Source organism: Poromitra crassiceps (genome assembly GCF_964638095.1).
Source record: "Poromitra crassiceps genome assembly, chromosome: 14".
Taxonomy (NCBI): Eukaryota; Metazoa; Chordata; class Actinopteri; order Beryciformes; family Melamphaidae; genus Poromitra; species Poromitra crassiceps.
In genome coordinates, this window is record NC_139633.1 from 4,673,882 (window position 1) to 4,697,137 (window position 23,256).

At 44.4% G+C, this 23,256-nt stretch overlaps 1 protein-coding gene across 1 annotated transcript in view; it reads right to left on the reverse strand.

Annotated features, from left to right (window-relative positions):
• The window catches only part of tln2a (talin 2a), an 85,146-nt gene that overhangs the window by 48,118 nt on the left and 13,772 nt on the right, over positions 1-23,256 (reverse strand). Inside the window, exons 10-22 of the mRNA XM_083651174.1 lie at positions 22,939-23,040; positions 21,942-22,018; positions 19,213-19,393; positions 18,681-18,794; positions 18,236-18,344; positions 17,237-17,445; positions 14,017-14,115; positions 12,910-13,077; positions 11,828-11,962; positions 11,482-11,641; positions 5,968-6,134; positions 792-920; positions 164-277 (exon numbers count right to left, since the gene is read on the reverse strand). Of these exons, the coding sequence (XP_083507300.1) occupies positions 164-277; positions 792-920; positions 5,968-6,134; positions 11,482-11,641; positions 11,828-11,962; positions 12,910-13,077; positions 14,017-14,115; positions 17,237-17,445; positions 18,236-18,344; positions 18,681-18,794; positions 19,213-19,393; positions 21,942-22,018; positions 22,939-23,040 (1,764 nt within the window). The remainder of the gene's footprint in view (positions 1-163; positions 278-791; positions 921-5,967; positions 6,135-11,481; positions 11,642-11,827; positions 11,963-12,909; positions 13,078-14,016; positions 14,116-17,236; positions 17,446-18,235; positions 18,345-18,680; positions 18,795-19,212; positions 19,394-21,941; positions 22,019-22,938; positions 23,041-23,256) is intronic.

Here is a 23,256-nt window from a genome sequence, read left to right on the forward strand (position 1 = left end):
AATCAGCCAGGGAAGTGGACTATAAAGCCCTCTGGAGAGAGAGAGGAGAGGCTACATGCCACCTCTGTGAGTGAGGCCTGACTAGATGGCCACCTTACAGCTCTGCACCAGTTAGTGCTCTGCCTCACCTTACAGCTCTGCACCAGTTAGTGCTCTGCCTCACCTTACAGCTCTGCACCAGTTGCTGGTGGGCAGCAGTGTTCTTGTTGGAGGCGGCAGCATTTTGGGAGGCAGCGATGGTCTGCGTGGCTGCAGCTGCTGCTTGCTTGGCAGCATTCTGAGGAGCACGCAAACACACACACACACACACACACACACACACACACACACACACACACACAAAATCATTTATTTTATTTTATTTAATTCTTACTTATGGCTTTCTTTCTGTCTCTGTATCACTCTTTCTGAATGTCTCCATTTACAAAGGCTGTAGAGACCATATATCCTCCTGACCCATATAGATGATGAAAATTATTTTGGAAACGGAATGGACCAGTGATGGGCGGGGCAGGAGGGGGGGTGTAGGGGCGTGTCCCCTGTTGGATTGATGGGTAATTTTCCCACGACTGACCCACTTCAGCCAGTCCAACCCTCCAACATATTAATGACTTTCTCTTTGAAACTAGCTTGAAAGATAAACTTAGCAATCCTCATGTTTTCTTCTAAACATTTTCAATCAGTATTTGATTCTCCTTTCCTTCTCTGGTTAACTGTAGCCATTTCACGAGATGGCCGAGAAGCCTTTCAGGACACCGGCTCCAGGCCGAGGTTGAGCTGGCAGCACTGACCTCCAGTCTGTTGATGAGTTTCTTCTTGATGGCGTTCTGAGCAGCAGCATTGGTGGCCACGCGCAGGCCCTCAGCAGCCTCCCTCAACCTCTGCTGCTGGTCCTCGTTCTCTGGGTACGCGGCCGCGCCCTGACAACACACACAGGCTCAGTGCAGTTGGACACATTGAGGCCAATGAGGAAGTACCAAAAAAATGGCATTTCCTCGAATGGCCACTTGAGGCTGGCTCCAAAAGAGAGTCATTCCCCATAGACCCCATGTTAAAATGCCCGACTTTACAACATAAATGCATTATGTTTACAGCCTGGGTAAAAAAATTTTTTTTGGTCTCTATAGCTTAATTCACCTTTTTCATCACAACTGTATGGGGGCGGGGGGTGAATTATTTTCACCTGTTTAGAGTAAAATGGATGATAAAGAAATACTACGTTTTGGGCGTGATTGACAGGTTGTCTGTCCAGTGATCGTGCAGCTCGCCGATCATGGAGCGATAGCAGGCAGCGCTGTGGCTCTGGGAAACCCGCTCTCGTCCAAATACAGTATGGCTACAAATATGTCACGTCTGGCTCCAAAAAAACAAGATGGCAGCAGCAAAAATGCCAAACCCAAGGCCTCAAAATGGAAGTCCACAAATCAATGGGTAACATCACACTCACTGCATCCATCTTTTTTACAGTCTATGATCATAACAGGCACACACACACACACACACACACACACACACACACACACACACACACACACACACACACAATCTCAGACAGCCCAATCAGACTTAATAACAATCACTGCAGTCAAACTCATGTTACATTCCAGCTGCAGCTCATCTCCTTCATAGCAATCAGTGCCTTGTTGATGGGCTGAATGTCAAGAGATGATTCATATTCATATCAACGTGCAGCTCTAGTCTCTTTATCTGTGGGCTGACAGAGCTAACTGTGCCCTGTGTGTGCAACAGCTCCCTGGGTTCACTCAGGACCAGTATCACTTAGAGCAGTGGTTCTCAAATGGGGGTCCGCGGACCCCCAGGGGTCCGTGGCACTTTGCCAGGGTGTCCGCGAAAAGTTTTCAGGTAAAAAAATATATATACCGTAATTTCCGTACTATAAGCCGCACCGGAGTATAAGCCGCAGCAGCAAAATTGCCTGTTTGTTACATATATAAGCCGCACCGGACTATAAGCCGCGGGTGTTTTAATGTTTTTTTTTTTTTGTGTTTTAATGTTTAATTACCATATGTAAGGGTTCGTGCACAGAGGGGATTGTCGGGAAAGAGATGGCTGTTTGAGGAAGCTCCCATTTATTAACATTTCAACAAAACAACATAACACAACACCACCTGTGTTTTTTTTTACAGTGCACACAGTGTCCGCGGTGTGGTGAAAAGAGGACAAGAGAGGAAATTAAAACAGAAGTGGATTTATAGTTAGAAAGAGTGCTAAAGAAGAGAGAATTCAGTTTTTTATTTTTATTTTTTCTGAAAAAATCCATAGATAAGCCGCACCGTTATATAAGCCGCAGGGGCCAAAAAACGGGGGAAAAGCCACGGCTTATAGTCCGGAATTTACGGTATATATTTTTTTTTATAAAAAAAAAAATGCTACATGTTACTTATTCCTTCTCAAACTACTTCCTACATGGTGCTAGTCTATCAAAATATCTTGACTGTCATTGATTGTGTTGCATAGTGGTTTTCTGTACTGTTGACAAATTGTGATATTGTAAGTCGCTTTGGACAAAACAAAAGCGTCTGCTAAATGACGTAATCTAAATGTAAATTTTGTTTTTTTTGCAAAATCTTCATAGTTCAACGAAAATAGTTTATGCTTTAAATCTAAAATGGTTCATGGATTACATTCTAATAACAAACCTATCAAATTAAAAGTCAAGCACGTTACCGTGGAAACAATTAAGCTTAGCCCAAAATCACAAATCAGAATGAGGGGGTCCCTGGTATATTTTCTATCTTGTAAGGGGCACTTGGCTGAAAAACATTTGAGAACCTCTGACTTAGAGCCTCCATGATGTCTCCTCTTGTTGTTGTTAGCAGCCATGAAAGTAAGGCTAAGCCGGGCCGCCGCTATTAGCTTAATTATGTGGGAGCTGAGGGGCTTCACCTGCAGCTGCACTGTGTGTGTGTGTGTGTGTGTGTGTGTGTGTGTGTGTGTGTGTGTGTGTGCGTGTGCGTGTGTGTGTGTCTGTGTGTGTAACTAAAAATACATGTCACTGAGGACATGTTTATGTTAACCGCATAACTGCTCATCACTACAGGTCACTAGAGGTCACTATAGGCAGCACAGGATATCACTGTGCACAAGCGTACAGCAAAAACGCATGTTGCCGGGAGTAAAGTGTCTGAAAATGCTTGGCTGCAAGACAGTTTGCTTTATTTTCCATCATTATTTGTATTCAATTTAAAGTGGCAATTAAGGACTGTTTTGCTGCCACTTGCCTGTTGGCAACTGCTTGCAATATTTACATGGAACAGTTAATTTGGAGAATTACTGAAAAATTTATGATTTCTGGAGGGATTAACGATTCTACATGGAGAACGAGCCTCGACAAAGCCAGGCCTTTGTCTTACTGATACAATGAAATATAATCAATAGTTCTATAATGAATTCAGATTTGATACAGGAAGTAAACAGTGTGTAGAGAATAGATCCTGCTTCAAGGGCAGAGTCAGAGGAACAACGAGCAGCAAAATAATTCAGACAGAATTCAAGAGAAAACACATTAAGAAGCATGATCCCAATGTCCAATGTGCACAAACACACATGGTCAATACATACAGTGGTCACGCAAATCATCCTCAAATTGAACAACCGCCAAATCTACACACCTGCAACACACTTGTGTAGTCCCAGCTCATGTTACTCACTTACAAATCTTTTTCCCATCTTTATAAACTAAGCTAAAAATAAGCTAGACTACACTACACACGTCTCGGGCCACTATCAGCTCACTAGATAAGTTACCCAGGCAACGGCTGGCCGGGGTGTCAGCACTGACACAGATAAAGCTATAGCTGACACGCTGATTAATCTAGCATCAAACCCTTCTAACCAGCTGGAAGGTAGAGCCTCATTTAACTTGCATGGTGGAAAGGGAGAGAGCTATTATTATCAGCCTGTGATTCAGGAGACAGATGAGGAGATAGATGTAGACACAGATCATCATCATCATCATCAGATGAGATAAATAGATGGTTATAGTGGAGGGGAAGCCTCCCTTTCATTTGATATCTTCTTACTCTCAAATCATACTGCTACTTCCCAAGCTGAAGCTGGAAGAATAATCTGTTGATAAATCATTTCAGTCCCAACACAAATCAGGAACCAAATACCCATTTAATACATAGTAAGCGGCCATTACTCAATTTAAAAACTGATGGTTCGAGTAAGAGCCAAACTAACCTCGGCATGACCAAGCTGTCATCTGGCTCAAAGCCACACGCACGCACGCACGTGCACGCATGCACGCTCGCACACCACACAGCAGTTGACTTATTGTGTAGGATCAAACAGTAAATATTGATTTGGTGAAACGGTTCCATTATTTTTGGAATATTGACTTGGGCTTATCGTCTTAAATTCTGCAAACAAGCGAATGTTTTACTGTTGACAATTAAAAAGGTAATCAATCTTTTATCAGAAAAAACCCGCCATGGCAACAAAAACCAAGCAGAATCCCCTCCCACACGGGTCGGCCATCTTTAACTAAATATTTCACAACTTGTCTATGCTGGCAAGTCTGTCAACAGAGCCACAGATTTGTCTCTCTCTCCGTTTTTACACTTAATGTGTGATTCACACCAGATTTTATCTTCACATTTATTTACACAGACACAAAGACTCGATAAGGATGAGACACATGCATGTACACTCCTTCCTCTAACACAGTGGTCCCCAACCACCGGGCCGCGGACCGGTACCGGGCCGCAACGCATTTGGTACCGGGCCACGAGCCGGTCCATTTAAAATAAATAAATAAACATAGGCTATAATATTATAGGCTGTGTGTGGTAGTTGAAACATAGTTTCAAGTTGACGTTTATTTATGTTTGTAGTTCAAACAAAAACATAAATACTGTATAGGCTACATACTAGGGATGGGCATTTCTAGCAAAAACACTATTCGAAATTCGCTGGCCAAATTCGAATTTAATTCGAATTTCGAAAAAAAAAAAAAAATGTAAAAAAAAAAACAATTTTTTTTTTTTTTTTTTTTTTTACATTTTTAATTTTTTTTACATTGACATTTTCGAAAATAAAAAACAGTTTTGACAATCATGAGTGGTTGTGGTTCATTAAATATTTAGTAGGCTCAGGTCTGAGTGCCAAAGGGGTGCCAAAGTCACCCCCTCTCCCTCTTCATGGGATTTCATCCGCCATTCATTTTTCCATAAACCTTGCTTAAAATGCTTATAGCGATTTGACTATACTTAGAATCAGGGGAGACAATGCAACATTTCACTAAAAAAAAAAAAATTTTTTTTTTTTTTTTTTTTTTTTTTTTTTGAATTTCGAATTTCAATAATAAAAGTCGACCTTGATAATAACAACGATTATTCGAAAATTCGAAATTCGATGCCCATCCCTACTACATACAGTACAATACAAAAGGCTGTTATTTACCCTTTGTCGCCACCTGGTGAGTAAATATATATGTAACTAAAACCATTAAAATTGACAACCGGTCCGCTACTTTTCCAGTCGTTGGCACAAAAAAGGTTGGGAACCCCTGATCTAACACACACCCCTCTAGATGAGACACATACATGTACACTCCTTCCTCTAACACACACACACCCTCTAGATGAGACACATACATGTACACTCCTTCCTCTAACACACACAGCCCTCCAGGGATGCACAGCTCAGTCTCTTTCCCCCGTGCAGCTGTTGAAAAGGTGACCTTGTTGCTGTGAGAAAAGCAGAATCCAGCTGTGTGGATCTTAATCTGGGGGTTAGTGTAAGAGAAGCCACTAAAGCTGTCAGGGACACTCCTGGGGTGCCCTGAATGCATAATGGAAAGGTATATTTTTAAACCTATTCTGTCAATGGAATGAGGCTTATCTTACAGCAGCACCTCGGCTCTCTTAGCTTACTACTTTTTGTGAAGAAAAATTAACCCCCCAAAAAAGAAAAAAAAATCTGACCCCTGACCCCGCTTACCTTTGCGGCCTCCACCATCCTGGCAGTGGCGTCAGCGAGCAGTTTGGCAGCAGCCAGCAGCTTCTTGGAGTTGTCCACGTCGATCTCTGCCTCGGCGTCAGACCGCATGGCGTTAACCAGGTCTGAGGTGGCCTGGGCCAACACCCGCGCCTGACGGACCATCTCTCCTGGGGGGGGGGGGGGGGGGGGGGATTAAACCGTTCGCAAATGAGTGAGTGAATGAGTAATGGGAGAGATTGTAAACACAGTCTGCATGGGTGACAGACCCAACAGGTAAACAGTGTGTCAGTGCATCTATCAGCTGTTTGGGCCTATGGTAGAAAACACATCTCCTTGTCACCTTAAGGAACAAATTAAGTGCCCTTTTAGAATGTGAGGGTCTTTTTTGCCCTCATGTGACACCTGATGGGTATTTGAGCAGCTGCAGTACCCCTCCGGTTCAACAGGTGGAGCGTGTACCATTAAGGCACATTTTTGCTCCCTCCCTCAAGAGGAATAGAGAGCCGCAGGGATGAGGTATTTTTGTAGGCTGAATGCGGAAGTCCCGAACTTCCTGGTTCAACACTGTTTCTGTCTATGGGATTTTTGAATGGGTTTTTGGCGTGATGCTTCAAATAAGGTCTCTGGGCAACGCAAGTTTAATCAAACGCGAACCAAGGTTCAGCGGGATAATCTTCACACATGAGGACCACTTTCATGAGTTTTGAAGCGTAAATGCGAGCCCTAGAGGTAAAAAGCTCGTGCTAAGCTAATCCAGAACTACACACTGTCGCATAGGCTTCCACGTCACGTCAACACTCAACCTGGACTGTTGTTGATGTGTGCACTGATTACCCTGGGCTGAACGGGGCTGAACCAGGTGAGGGAAAGAGAATTTCCGTGTTCGTCCTTTGAGTGGTGACGTTATTGACGTATATATCCCCATCGACTCAACAGTGTAGTCTCATTTAGCCGTTTGCTAGCTAGCCGCCCTTTTAACGGCACATAAAAGCTTCAAAACTCATAAAAGTGGTCTTCATGTGTGAAGATGATGTTACTACCATCTGGTTCGCGTTTGATTAAGCCAGCGTTGCCCAGAGAGCGTATTAGAAGCATCGCGCCAAAAACCCATTCAAAACTCCCATAGGCGAAAACTGTGTTGAACCAGGGCTGTTAGCATCGATGATTTCCGGACTCGTTACTGCGGCTCTCTATTGTCTAGAAATGTTTTAGTTTTGCTCTCTTTTTAAAGGAACACGTTAAAGAACGGTCTTCCGGGGACCGGGGGTGGCCATTTTGGAGAGATACATTCTGTATCATTTGCTGTGTGCTGCGTGTTATGTGTCCATGTAGCAGAGCTGTTCCTTCATTCAATCCTACGGTGCTGAAAGCAGTTGCCACAGACCTTGGTTGTGTCGTGTGGTGGTAAAGATGACTTTCTATTCTTTTCTGTTGTGTTCTGTCAAACAGCAAGATGAAGATTTGAGCATCTTAACTTAATGAGCAGTGAAACATTAGAAGTCAGTGAACAACACGTTCAGTTCCCACACCAGGCGCGGCCACCACCTGCAGCAGCTAACACATCACATCATTTCCTGTGTCCTGTGTTAATCTGCATGGTGTGTGTGCGTGTGTGGTGTGGTGTGGTGTGAGTAGTGTGTGTGTGTGTGTGTGTGTGTGTGTGTGTGTGTGTGTGTGTGGGGGGGGGGGGGGGTTGCTGGTGTTACTTCCTTGATGTGACTTGCTGAAACCTGGCTGACAGACGGAAACGGACACTGAAGCAAGAAAGACTGACAGCAGCATCAGTAAAGGATAATTAAGTTATTAGTGTAGTTTTCAGTTCTCTTCTCTCATCCCTCAAGATGTCTACACATATTTATGACAGGCCAGACTTCACTAAGAAGGTGAGATCTACCAGAGGAAACCAACAGGAGAGAGGAGAGTGGGAGGAGAAGATCGTGGAGATCTACGAGAGCGTAGACACTGTGAGAGACCAGCAGCCTGGACCTACACAGGAAGGAGGATCAAACACTCAAACGTCTCTTCTGACCGTCCAGAGAAGCAGAAAGTGTTTCAGAGCTGCTGCAGTGAGTCTGGGCCTGCTGAGCCTTCTGCTGGTGACTGTTATCATCATCCTGTCCATCAACTATATTTCAGTCACGGTGGAGAGAGAGAATTTGGTGCTGGAAAGAAACCAACTCAACATCAGTTACCACAATCTGACTGAAGAGAGAAAGCAGTTACAGACCAGTTACAATGAGCTGACTGAAGAGAGAAAGCAGTTACAGACCAGTTACAATGAGCTGACTCAAGAGAGAAACCAGTTACAGGCTGAAGTAGAGAAGAAGAAGAACATTGTAAGATGCTCAGTCTTCTACTGTTACTGTTAATCTACTGAGAAGAAAGCGTGGACAGACAGCAGAGAGGACTGTCAGAGCAGTGGATCAGATCTGGTGGCCATAAAGAGCAGAGAGGAGCAGTACCGTAATCTTTCAGTAAACTGAATCAAGATGGAGCTTCCTGGATTGGACTGGATTACACAGAGAGACAGACGCAGACGTGGGACTGGCTGGACGGATCAACACTGACACCAACGTAACGGGCCTCAAAATGCCTCAAAAAACAAATGACTGGGACTATTATACATCATGCAGCAAGGAGAGTGGCAAGTCTGTTATTCTGATGTCAAGTACTGATCTGTGAGAAATAGATTTACTATGTTCTTTCTTTGTTAATAGGGGGCTGTGTAGTGTTTGGAACATCATTAACAAATGCCACCAAAATCACTTTGCTATGAAACTGTATTGCATGTACAAGTTATTATGGGTCCAAGTACATAGTGCTGGAACTCTACTGTATATATTTGCTGGAATTGTTCTTCATTAGTGGTTTTCTTTTTCTCTGCTAAAAGTGTCTGCAGCTCAGAAATAAGTCATACAGCAACCATATTAGCGAGGGGGGTTTAGTGTCCTCTTTATAGCAAAAACACAAAAATGGTCATACCTTGATAAATAGACAATGTGTCACATTCAAGATAATGTGATCAATCATTATCAAACTAAAGACAAATTATGTCTGGACTCTGAAGATGCTCTGTAAATCAAGTCATTTGTAAATTGATTAATGGAGGCTACAAATAAAAATGTCAACATAGGTCACAGATCTTGTCCGTTTATTTTGTTTTCCCACTCTGAACACCAACGTGGAAGTTAGTAGACTGCTTAAGCTCAGCTTTGAAGCAAAAGATTGGGAGTAACTGAGTCCCCACCCCGACCTACCATCACTAAGTCATGAATACTAAAAAGAGGGTGGTGATTGGTTGGTCAAAATCCGAGGATCAAGTTGTGAGGATGAGGGGGGAAACAATTGCAGTTGACCAATCCACCAGCTCTAGCGCAGAATTACAATTTGCTATAGAGAGGCAAAGTGACCGCCTACTTCCTGCTTCAGCACTGTACCAGAGATTTTCATCCGCCATTTATTTTTCGATGGACATTTCGTAAAATGCTTATAAAAAATAGTTTTACTTCGTCAAACCAAACGGTTCAGATATAGTTAGAATCGGGAGAGACCATAGAACATTTCGCTCCGACCAAAACCTAAAAGAAATACATTAAAAAATATGTTTTACATTTTGGTCGGAGTGAAATGTTATGTGGTCTCTCCCGATTCTAAAAAGATAGCTGAACCGTTTGGTTTGAACAAGTAAAAATATTTTCATAAGCATTTTACGAAATGTATATGGGAAAATAAATGGCGAATGAAAATCTCTGGTACAGTGCTGAAGCAGGAAGTGACGTTCACTTTGCCTCTCTATTCGCTCTGAAAATCTTCTTTGCATCACACTGATGAGGTAAGAAAATAGGGATGAAAGAGGATCGGGTGCCTATATTCTCTTTGTCAACACAGACTTGGCATCCAGCAAAAAGTATCTGGCAGTAAGCCTCTATCATTCATGTGAATGTACCAGCTGATCTGCCAACACCTGAATACAGAAGGATTCATCCCCCCACTCTGCCAGGTGTGACATAACCAGCCAGGTGGGACATAACCAGGCCGACATATTTGACACGGGTTCAAAGCCGGTGCATTTGAGCCTCAGTGAAAACAGCAATTCAACTTGTCTATCAAGTCGATCAATACGGCTCAACTTCAGAGCGCTGGGCCAGGGCATTCTCTCTCCACACATCCTGTCAGAAGTGTTCACATCACAGTGGGCTTTTCTCTGTGGTTTCGCCAAAACACTGACAGCTGCATTCAACCCAGCTAGTGAGTCTCTCTGAAGATTAGACGGGTCGAAGGGAGCCGATACAGACGTCGACTCAGACCGTCAACTTTAGGACCGCCTCAACCCCCGGCCCACAGCAAGCAAACTTTAACATTTATAGATTCAACTTTCCGAGCTTCCCTTCTCTCTCTGGAGAAAGCAGAAATTGACAGGTTCTATTGTTTTTCCCCTGGTTCGGCCAATTTCAAATCAATCTTGAAGACGTACAAGTATGAGTCAAGCAGGTTGAATTTTGGCCAAATCTCAGATTGCAAATTCATTGCATGACAATAAGACCCGCAATTATGCCAAATCTGTGGAAATCTCCGCGTTGGGTTTGGGTGGGTTTATAGGAGTAGTAGTGAGATGGGGGTTGGTTCAGGTGGAGTCTTGGCCAAGTTCAGGTCAAATCTCGGTCGAGGTGGAGGGTATTTTTTGACTGGACCTAAGTAACAATATGACTTGTTTATCTGTGTAAACACAAAGCAACGTGAAGCGTCTGGAAGTGCAGGCGGTTTCATTTCCACGTCCTTATTAAGAGATTAGTGGTCACACCAACCGTGATGCGGCGCAGGCGGCTTCGTGGCCGGCAGGGATCGTTTCCGCATCTGGTCTATTTTTGGCTCGAGCTGCGAGCAGAGCGATTGTGTGCAGCCAGACAGGAAGTCAGTGCAAGTTGTAACTGGCATGGAACCAAACAGAGCGCTGTTGGTGTGAATGAGCTGAATTCACGCGCGGCACCACTTTCAGATCCATTGTGTTTTGCACCGTAAGACTGCTTACATGACACTAAACAAAATGAGTCATGTGAATTAGTTTTTTTTGTCAGTTTTTCCCCTAAGAATGATTATGTACAGTACTGTAGGGACAGTTTCAATCTCTGTTTATACCGGGTATGCTGAATGAAAGGTAGTTGATTGTTGTATTTCCTGTGAATATGAAAACTATGATTGCTTTCAATTCAGAAGTTCATGTTATGATGATAATGTTTGCGAATGCCTTTCCTTTATAAGCCAACCAATGCCACACTGGGCCCCATCCTCTCCTCATATCTTTAAAAGAACAGTTCACCCAAAATTTTAAATTGACGGAGAAAACCAGTCACATTCAGTTGTACTGTATTGAAGTCAATGGTGACTGGTTCTCTCTCCAGTTGTGCTGGCAGCCTCCCTGTGTGTTATGTGGACAAACTTCACCAGCATGAGGGTGAGTAGACGATGACAGAATTAAAATTTCTGTCTGACCTGTTCCTTTAATCTTGGACTCACCTGCGTCTCCCATAGAGCTGAAGATGCTCTCTGTGACGGTCATGATGGTGTCAGTGGCCTGGTCGTAGCGCCCGATGGGCTCTCCCCGGGAGGTGTACTGTCGGACATGTTGCAGGAGATCGCCCAGAGCCTGGCTCACCACACTGGCTGCTGCGCTCACCTTCAAACACATCACATGCACATCAGTGTTAGAGACGGACTTCTTAAGATGCGTGTCAATACCTTACAACCTGCACAAATGGTGACCAAAAACAAAACTGTTGTAGTGTTGCTGAAAGCTACTTCAGAACAAACAGTCAGAATGTTCCAACTTACTAATTGGTACAACATGGGCTTGAGAACTGACCTGTTTGAGGAGCTCGCCGTCCTCTGTGGCCGAGAGGCAGGCCTGGACACAGCTCTCCACCGAGCGATCCACCAGCTTCCCCGCCTCGATTAACTGCTCCTGGCAAACCGGGGAGCTGATGGTGGGACTCACCACCTGCAGGAAGAGAGAGGAGGGTGAGACATGGCGACAGGGCCCGCGAGAGAAGTGAATACAGGATGGAGAGAGACAGAACCAGGGTTAAGTTCAAGTTCAGAGTGAGTTGAGAAAGAGAGACAGACAGACAATGATGGCATCACATGGTGGAAATTAATGAACAATGTTTTTCAAACATTTAGCAAAAGAAACAGAAATAAAGTTTTGCAATAGATGCTGACAGCAACAACTGCATTCTAGTGTGCAGAATCAGATCCCCTGTCGGTTCATCAAGTGATTTAGTTCCACAGCCTGACTCAGACTTCAATACAAAACATATTTTAAATCAGTAGAAACTGCCACACCAGTCTGTCGTAAAAATCCCATAAATCACACTCGAGACATAACGAGCGAAAGAAGAGAGAAAGCGAGGAATGTTGAAAGGGAGCACAGATGGTTCTGGTCACACTGCGATGCAGACAGAGGTGAGGAAGTGCTTAGTAAGAGCAACTATTTAGATTAGTAGCCAGGAGGGCATTTAACCTAATGAGATGCATGTGGGCTATTCAATTAAAATGTGCAAATATGATGAGGGTGGGTGCAGTGTATTTAGCACATTTTAACCTCCAAAAGACTCATATACATTTGCTTTCTTTATTGTTGTTATTATTTTTGCCTTTATTGGATAGGACACCTTGATGTGTATAATATTCAATTCAAAGACTCATCAAACAGATCTGTAAGAAATGGTTAAAAAGTAGCATGTGGAGCTCATTTGAAAGATTTTACTCCATCGGTAAACAAAAGCAGGGTGTCACTTCCATGAATTTGTATAATAACACAATTCACCAAAGGTCACACATGAGGTGGGCTTGTTCAACATTGAGCAATGCACAGCTAAGCACAAAACAATCCTGATCACTTTGATTGATCTACTACACGATGTCCTACAGCGATGTCCCCGTTACCTTGGCACATGCCACCAGCTGGGAGGTGGACAGGGCGCACTGGGTGGCGGCAGCGATGACCCGGTTCTGCAGCACGGTGTCCTCGGCCACCTGGGCCACGTTCTTGGCCTTGAGCACCAGCATGGCTGCGGCGTTGGCCACTGCTTTGGCCAGATTCATCAACACGTCCTGGACAACAGGAGGGGCAGAATCCCACACTCATGAACAACATAATGATCTATTGTACAACACGCTCTATGAAAACATGCTCCTCGTGCATGTGAACGTGTTTCCATCCCATCCTGAGAAACGTCTCATAAGTGGCACAGAGAGGGCAGCGTGGATGCTAATAGGACTGCTACATGTGCACTGAACTAAAACATGCAATAACACTAAAGGCACTAAGGGATAATTGAAGTGACGGGGGCTGTATTGCTGCTGTATTTGGTGATACCTTGTGGCAATGCAAATGGATGGGGGGATGCATACATAACAGAAGTACAGTAAGTAAAGGGTTAAATGTGTGTTTTGTAACTGAGCTGAGACCGAGCCGCCTGTGATGAGATAAATTCCACAGAGATCTGACATTGAAGTGATGTGTCGTCTCATCATGAGCAGGAGTAGAAAGTGCTGCGGCCACATGGCATGTTCATCTCAACCTGCGGCTAGACTCAAGGAAGAGCAGAACCAACAGTCTGATCTTATTCAATGCATCTATATGTACTGCACATTATCAACATGGCTGATTTACTGCAATACATCCTAGTGTGCTGTGTGGCTGGCAGGCCGAAGAAAGCTTGAATCGATCTTGAATTGATCTGTGCGTGTGTGCCACAGTCTGTTACAACAACATCATCGAATCATAATTCATAAACCATAATTGAGCCAAATCTCCGGATAACAAATATGAAAGCAATAAAGCATTACAAATAAATAAATAAATAAATAAATAAATAAATAAGTAAATAAATAAAAGGTTAAATTATGGAAAAAGTTGTTAAGAAATATCCCTGCAGTCTTCCATTGTGTTGTCACAAAGAGCTTTTGATGAGCTCACTGGCATTTGCTGGGGATCCAGCTCCCTGGAGTATTGCATAAAGGGCAGTGATGATGATGATTCATGGTTACCTGGAACCTCTCGTCTGTCTCGCTCTCTCCGATCTGACGCAGGAGGTCTCCGCTGGCCTGCCCGATGCTGCCTGCTGCCGTCAGCACAGTCTGTCTGGGCTGCAGGCCACGCACACACACAAACACGCACACACACACACAAACACGCGCACACACACACACAAACCCGCACACACACAAACACGCGCACACACAAACACACGCACAACCACAAAGACAAAAACGCACACACACACAAACACAAACACGCACACACACAAACACGCACACACACACACACAAACACGCACACACACACACACAAACACGCACACACACAAACACGCACACACACAAACACGCACACACACAACCACAAAGACAAAATCGCACACACACACAAACACGCACACACAAACACAAAGACAATTATAAGGACATGGAATTACATTTTAATATCCTGGCCTGCATGTGTGGTAGAACACACATTATGTTTTACCACACTATATGTTGCATCTCAAATAGCCTTGCTGATTTAAATACCTTTTTATTGTATCTTAAGTGAACTAAAACAAAACATCAAACATATGATCACACATCATAGTATTATATACTGTAGGTGTAATACTATGGACTCATAATTGTAGTGATGGGGCTTAACACTTAGTTGTGTCTTTTACTACAGTAGTAAGCTCTTTCTCGGGGGATTTAAAATATATCCAGCTAACGTTATCAGTCTAATGTAGATTGCTGGGCATGTAGGCAATTTCAAGGGAGGCAGCCTCGCCACCCTGAGACACTATTCAAATAAATATCTAATTATATTACAATTAAGACTAGAAAGAGGTAGGGCTGTGAATCTTCACTGGCCTCACGATTCGATTCGATTATGATTCAGAGGGCTACGATTCGATTAGAGTACGATTATCGATGCATCTCGATGCATCTCGATGCATCTTAAATCGATGCATCACTTTTTTCCGCAATACATTTCTCACTTTCTTTTTTCTCACTGTGTGGCTACTTTTAAAATAAAAGTGCATTTGGAATTGCATTGTATTATGATCCATAATTAAAATAAACAACTGCATGTACTTCCATTATATTTTATTTGATTATTATTATTATTTATTTATTTTAATAATCGATTTTTGACATTTGTGAATCGATGCAGAATCGTGCACGTCCGCATCGCGATGCATCTTATAATCGATTATTTTTGACACCCCTAGAAAGAGGCCACCTTATGGACGGTATTTGGCATCACTTGGTATCATCCCGATGCAGCACAACCCTGGGCTTGAGAAGCTGGTGCACTGTGAGTGCTGTACACTACATCAACCTCTGAATGATTATCCACAGCTGAACAAAAGGGCTCCCCGAGTAAACAGAAGGACCGACAACAAGCTCCCAAAGGAGCGTGTCGGGAACATTACGGTCCAGCAATGCAAGTGCATGCACAGACTCCATTATTCATTAGGACAGGTGCGATTCACCAGTGCCCTAGTGCCTGCTCTGTATTTTTTCCTTTTTCTTTTCTCTTGCTATCTCTGTTGCCATAAAGACACAAAGCAAACAAGATGACTGGCACAGTCTGGCCAGGACAGGACAGGACAGCGAGGCAGCTGGAGCTGGCAAACAACACAGGATATATGAATGTAATTAGGCCCACTGGCAGTTTGGAGGACCAGGAGCGACGCCACAGTATTAAGAAACGCTTGGGACTGTCTGGCCGTGATACCCCCTCCCGTCACTTGGTGGCAGATTTAATTGACTTTGTAGGTTGCTGAGACAGAACAAAACGAAAGAACGTACCAAAGAAAATAATAAGCCCTTAACTGCACAAGATTTGGGCAATTTAAGTAAGGATTATGGAAACTAAAATGTCCCTTCTCCCGCTAAATTCAATAAAGGTGGGGGATTATAATCGGCAACAAGTTCATTCCTGACACGTACTTTAAAGTGATATTTCTCTATTTCAGTTTTGTGCTCTTGGGTGACACCTATGGTGATGAGTGGTAATTGCAGGTGAGATCCAAACTGTTGTGTGACATTAGTCAGTTTGTCCGGCCATAGTAACCACCCTTAATACTACTGTAGCAGAGACCAGAAAAAAGTAGCTTCACTACAGTAACCTACATAGTGAGTCTATTGTGTTAGCTCCGCCCACCCTGTGAACATACAGTAACCTACATAGTGAGTCTATTGTGTTAGCTCCGCCCACCCTGTGAACATACAGTAACCTAAAGAGTGAGTCTATTGTGTTAGCTCCGCCCACCCTGTGAACCTACAGTAACCTATCAGAGTGAGTCTATTGTGTTAGCTCCGCCCACCCTGTGAACCTACAGTAACCTACATAGTGAGTCTATTGTGTTAGCTCCGCCCACCCTGTGAACATACAGTAACCTACATAGTGAGTCTATTGTGTTAGCTCCGCCCACCCTGTGAACCTACAGTAACCTACATAGTGAGTCTATTGTGTTAGCTCCGCCCACCCTGTGAACCTACACCTACAGAGTGAGTCTATTGTGTTAGCTCCGCCCACCCTGTGAACCTACACCTACAGAGTGAGTCTATTGTGTTAGCGCCGCCCACCCTGTGAACCTACAGTAACCTACAGAGTGAGTCTGTTGTGTTAGCTCCGCCCACCCTGTGAACCTACAGTAACCTACAGAGTGAGTCTGTTGTGTTAGCTCCGCCCACCCTGTGAACCTACAGTAACCTACAGAGTGAGTCTGTTGTGTTAGCTCCGCCCACCCTGTGTCACCACAGACTCCAAGTTCATAAATGCTGCAATAATGAAAATGCAAAGGCTTCCATCAATGGGCCATAGGCTCAATCACCATTGTGTTAACTCACTATCAGATAGATAGTGACTTAACACACATTTATTTACATTAAAATCTTTGAGATTATCACTTTAAATCAATCTATAGATCTGTGTGTTGTATTGTTTTGGCAATACCACAGATCAACTACACATTGTTGTCCATTTTCTGTCGCTCTCAACAAGTCAGTCTACCTTCTAAAGAATAAAAAAAGAATAAAAAGGAAAAAGGTCTACCCAATAGCCTTCCATTCTTCCATTTTGTTTTAGCCAATTTTGTGACTAATTGTTGTGAATAACAAAGTTAAATGGCATATACGTGCGACTTGGCCATGTGGTTCCCATGTACTGATCTGATAAGGAGCTGAATTTGACACGGTTAATCGAGCTTGAAGTTGAGGTTGGTCTGCTCACCTCTCCGGAGGCGGGCTCCACCGCCTTCAGCAGGTCAGACACCGCCCCTGCCAGCGTCCGGGCCGCCCCCATCAGGTTGTTCCCTCCGCCCACCTCGTCCTCCATCAGTGCCGCCAACAGCTTCACACCCTTGGACATCTCCGTCAGGTTGGAGGAGATGGTGGTGATGGCGCAGCCCACTGCTGTGTAGTCGGTGTCCGTCGGATCGCCTGTTGGATGGTGCAAGTGAGCGGAAGAGAGAGATAGAGAATGAAAAAAAAATTCAGAAGCCAAAGTCAGAGAAATGCTGACAAAATCACAGATACTGTATAAAGGAAAACTAGAGAAATTAAGTTGATATGAAGTGTAATAAATCATGTGCTCTCTGGGGAGTCTCCTCAAGGCTCACTGACCTATATAACTGACGTATAACTGACCTATATAACCGACGGCCCATTCAACCAACAAACATTAGCAGCTAGATCCATTAGAAAGTCAGAGTGAAGCCATTAGTCCATTTAAACATTGGCTAATGGGCAGAAAGTCATGTGATGGGAGAAAGGCTAATTAGGAAAGGTCACATCTTTGATTGGTCAAAAGCAGAGACGGCAGATTGCAATCGAGTGATTTTGAGTTGGAACAACTTCAGCCAGCGGATGCCAGCGTTGCCCAAAGCTCAGCGAACCCCAGCAGGAGAACAGTCAGCGATTAGACTTTAAAAAGGAGCAACAGTGATGTTAATGAATAGCAGATCAATGGCAGAGCTCTGCTTAAAAGTTAGTAATGGGCCAGTTCATGTTATCTCTGCAGACAATGGCACCTTTAAAATGTACTCATTCTAAGTCTTAAGACTTTCACCGGCCTCCGTCCAAATTGCCATTGCATACTGTAGACTTGCTCTACTATCAAATATCAGTGACATGATTTTATTTGCCAGTGGTGCAGAGTCATGGTTAGCAGAGTCATGCCCTAACATAACAAACGTGTCACATTGTGCTGAGTCATGCCAGGCCCACTGACCAGCTGTGAGGTTGACGACAGAAGCGGTTCCTGCAGTGATGGCATCCACCTGCGAGTGGATCTCATGCTTGGACTCGTCCACCTTGTTCTGGATCCACACCTTGGATGCCTAAAGAGGCACAGACACAGACACAGAAGAGTGATTGACACTGGGTGAATGGTACCTACTGACTGTAAAGCGCTTTGGATAAAAGCGCTTTATAAATGCAGGCCATTTGCCATTTACAGAAGCAGATAACACGTTGAGTGATCACTTTGCATGCATGCATAAAATGCATGACTGACAGTAGCTGTCAGGTTCAGATTAACACCATTAGTTATTATCACTGTGTACACAGGCAGAAGAATCAGGAAGCATTTTGTTGTTTTTTGGTGATAATCACTGGATGTGTTATACTACGTGTTATGTACACATTCGCTCCCTTGCATGTGCACTGTACCGTACCATGTCCTGACCCAGTGGCGGGAGGCTGTCGACCTCCCCCAGGTCAACCTGGGCCTGCTGCACAGCCTGCATGCTGGTGTTGATGGTCCCCATCAGAGCCTGCTGTGCTGAACTCTGGACATAGAGCAACAAATAGAAAATAAACATGGATTTAGGTTGACTTCACTTTGCAGTCTGGAGTCTTCTTTGAGTCTCGTTAGTGGGTCTTTGAGTCTCGTTCGTTAGTGGGTCTTTGAGTCTCGTTAGTGGGTCCTTGAGTCTCGTTAGTGGCTTGTTTAGTTTGCAGGAGATTCTTCTAACTTAATAAATAATGCAGTGAACATAATTGTTAACATGTAGAGGCAGCAGCCACAAGGTGAAATAAGGCAGCATATAGGATAATTAGAATACCACTGTCCTATATAACCAGCTCCATGTAAGACACTCATGTTTTTATTACTAAGAAGATTTGACCCATTTGCACACTGAATGGAGAGGTATGTGCTTGACACATTAAAGAGACCCTATTTGAGAGCCATACTGCTGTACTGACCAGTGGTGGCATGTGTCCCCGGTGCATCTGTCCCATAGTGATCTGCTGCTGAGCGGACGGCATGGTGCCCACACTGAGAGACTCTGTGCCGATGGAGCCTGAGCGGATCACGCCCGGCAGAGCCACAGAACCGTGTTCCACCCGACCCACCCGGTTAAACTGCTGCTGCAGGATGGTGGACCTGGACACAGACACAGAGGACAGACAGGTTAAACTGCTGCTGCAGGACGGTGGACCTGGACACAGACAGAGGACAGACAGGTTAAACTGCTGCTGCAGGACGGTGGACCTGGACACAGACACAGAGGACAGACAGGTTAAACTGCTGCTGCAGGATGGTGGACCTGGACACAGACACAGAGGACAGACAGGTTAAACTGCTGCTGCAGGACGGTGGACCTGGACACAGACACAGGACAGACAGGATAAACTACTGCTGCAGGATGGTGGACCTGGACACAGACACAGAGGACAGACAGGTTAAACTGCTGCTGCAGGACGGTGGACCTGGACACAGAGGACAGACAGGTTAAACTGCTGCTGCAGGATGGTGGACCTGGACACAGACACAGGACAGACAGGTTAAACTGCTGCTGCAGGATGGTGGACCTGGACACAGACACAGAGGACAGACAGGTTAAACTGCTGCTGCAGGACGGTGGACCTGGACACAGAGGACAGACAGGTTAAACTGCTGCTGCAGGACGGTGGACCTGGACACAGACACAGGACAGACAGGTTAAACTGCTGCTGCAGGATGGTGGACCTGGACACAGACACCGGACAGACCGTTCACACAGATTCACATCTTCAAATCAACAGGTGCACACTTCAGGAGTCAACGTTTGTCTTTGAGCCACCTAGGAGCGAGTCGTTGCAATATCCTTTCTTTCACATGATATAGCCTGGTGTGCACACAGCATGAAAACTATTCTGAACTCGTCTCTCAGAGAAGAAATCAATCTGGCGAGTTGCATTTATTTACTGTACTGTAGGATCAAATCACATCAAATCATTTGAGATACAGTATGGTTTTCAGCTCAGTAAGCTGTGAGGAAAGACTCATCAAAAGCTATTGTCAGTTGAAGTCTGCTTAGTTGACAGCATTGCTATAGTTGCATTGTCAGTGGCAACGCTCAACTCAAAGCAAGGCTTTTAGAGTCACAGAGACGTGCCGACACACTGACAAAACACACAACGTGACAGAGAGATACAGAAGGCAGAAGATGGTGGAAGACCCGCATACACAGCACAGACAGTACGCTTGAATTTCAGCTATGCACTTCAGGAAGGGTAATAATGGACATTAAATCCATTGAGTAGGTAAGTGGTACAAACTCAGTGTAATCATTGCTTCAGCGTTCAGGTAAAGCAACATGATGGGGCGAGGGGGGGGGGGAGAGAGAGAGAGAGAGAGAGAGAGAGAGAGAGAGAGAGAGAGAGAGACAGAGAGAGAGACAGAGAGAGAGACAGAGAGAGAGAGAGAGAGAGAGAGACAGAAAGAGAGAGAGAGAGACAGAGAGAGAGAGAGAGAGAGATGTGATCAGAAACAACAAAGGAAAAAGACCCGAGGAGAAAAGATCAAGGTGAACAAGATTAAGATCAAGAGAATAGAGATCACATCATTGTTGCTTGCGTGTGCGATGTGCGTGTGCGTACGTACGTGTGTGTGTACGTGTGTGCGTGTGTGTGTGCGTGTGTGTGCATGCATGAGAGAGCTTGTATTAGCCAGTGTGGGTGTGTGCGTTTGTGACAATGGGACGCTAACACAAAGCAGAGTGAGAGTTCGTTCCAGGAAACAAATCCTTGTGTTGTTATTCCGCAGACGAGGCTCTCCAGATTGTGGTTTCCTGTGTGTTTGCAGTATTGAAGAGTTTAGCCGTGGGGCCCTGTGTGCACTAGTTTATAGATAAAAGACACAATAATAAAAACTCCCTCGCTCACAAAGCAGGAAAGCAAATCTCAATTGAGGCTAGACAGGAAAGAGGACTTCCGTTATGCAGTGAGAGGGTCAGCGCGGATAAATCAACTAATACACGTGTCATCTGAAACATGTTCAGATAGAGCTGCTGCTTGTCCGGTGCAGAGAGAGACATGATCTTTCTGGAGAGAGTCCAGCTAACAAAGTGTTCATGTGGCCAGATGAAGTCCTGGATACTGTGAGCTGTGGTGGAGGGGAATACACAGAAGGAAATTGAATAAAAGACCTGGTCTGATATTGTGTTTGGCAGGAATAATATGCAATGAATATTGTGCTCTGCTATCATGCTAGTCTGCTATCATGCTAGTCTGCTGTCTGCTATCATGCTAGTCTGCTATCTGCTATGATGCTAGTCTGCTATCTGCTATCATGCTAGTCGTCAAACCATCATTATACCACTGCTCTTAAGGCAAGGAAGCACTGCAGTGATTGACCAGGGAACATCCAGGGGATTTACATTAAGTAAGTACAGTAAGGATTACTCTATAGAGCAAAGTTTCCAATCACATTTCTCATAATATGAGAAATGTAATTGGAAACTTGCTCTACCTTTACCTTGCTTGTGAAAAAAATTCTAAACAAGAATACTATTTTTCAAGAAAATTTCAAGCTGTGTTTTTGTTTTGAAGATGCTTACAGCGGTAGATAATCCCCAGACCAGCAGTGTCCCATAGTAGCGTTTCCTTTAGTTTGCTTTCTCAGATGAAAGAGACAATTTGGTTAATTTACAATCTGGCAGTTTACATACTTTTTCGGGGACACGGATTCCTCTAGCATAGTTGACTCCTCATCGCCCTCTAGTCCAAAACGGTCCTTGCTTTGCTTCTGCAGGAAGGAGACAAAAAACAAACAGACAGAAGATGAGTTTCAAAGTGATTTGAGAGCAGTTCCCCTGATGCCATCTCATCTTCTGAACGATGCACGCCTCAAACAGGCTGGCTGGGGATTCAGCAAGTCGCACACAAGACAAGCCTCTGTTCTACTTAACCATTCTGCCCATAGTGCCCCACTTCACAGACACAAGCCCTCCACTTGCTGCTTGTGGCATCTTTCTGCATCACTATTTGGCAGGAAGAATGCATATCGAGTACAAATATGGAATTAACTATTGGGTAAGACTAAAATGTGCAGTTTTATCACCAGATACTGACTGGTCTCCAAAAATTGCATATAGCTCTAGTCATGTGAAATCTATGTGCCTAATTTCTGTGCCTTTATTCACGGTAAAACTGCACATTTTAGAGTGAGTCTAGTATAATACTATCCATAGCTTTATTGACCTTTTTCACAGCAGGCATTTTGTGTCTAAAAGACAGGGTAAATAAACACAGGTGCAACCAAAACATTAATGAGGGTTTCCAACGTCCAATCCTCTTAGGTGTTCCAGTGCTCGGGGCCTCATTAAGGTTTTGGTTGCACCTGTGTTTACCCTGCCTTTTAGACACAACATGGCTGCTGTGAAAAAGGCCCATTAATGTGTGTGTGTGTGGGGGTGGGGGGGGTTGGTGGGGTGCGCACACACGCGTGTATAATACTGACAGTCTAACCCGTCTGGCAACATGCTTACCTGTCCCACCCTGTCCCTAGTTGTGCCATGCTTCTTTGGATCTGATTGCAGTTCTATAACACAGCAGCTACAGCCAACATCAGCCCTGAGTTCAGCTTCAGGACAGGTGTCTTCTGTACAGGAGGATACCCAACTATTCTGATTGATCTGCTTCTCCCCCCTGAGCACAATGTCTCACCTTCTTCAGGATGATGTCGATGTACCCGGCGATGAGCTGCGAGATCTGCTCCCCTTCAGTGGTCTGCACCGAGTAGTAGCTCTCCTGGTACTCTCCAAAGTCCTACACGCACACACACACACGCACACACGCACGCACACACACACACACACACACACACACACAGACACAGACACACACACACACACACACACACACACACACACACACCCACGTTTTTGAAAAACGTGGTAAATACTGTCCATCATCAACCAAACTTGGCAACCGTCTCCCAGATGCAAACGCGCAGCCTTGGAGAAATGATTTCAGTGAGTGTAT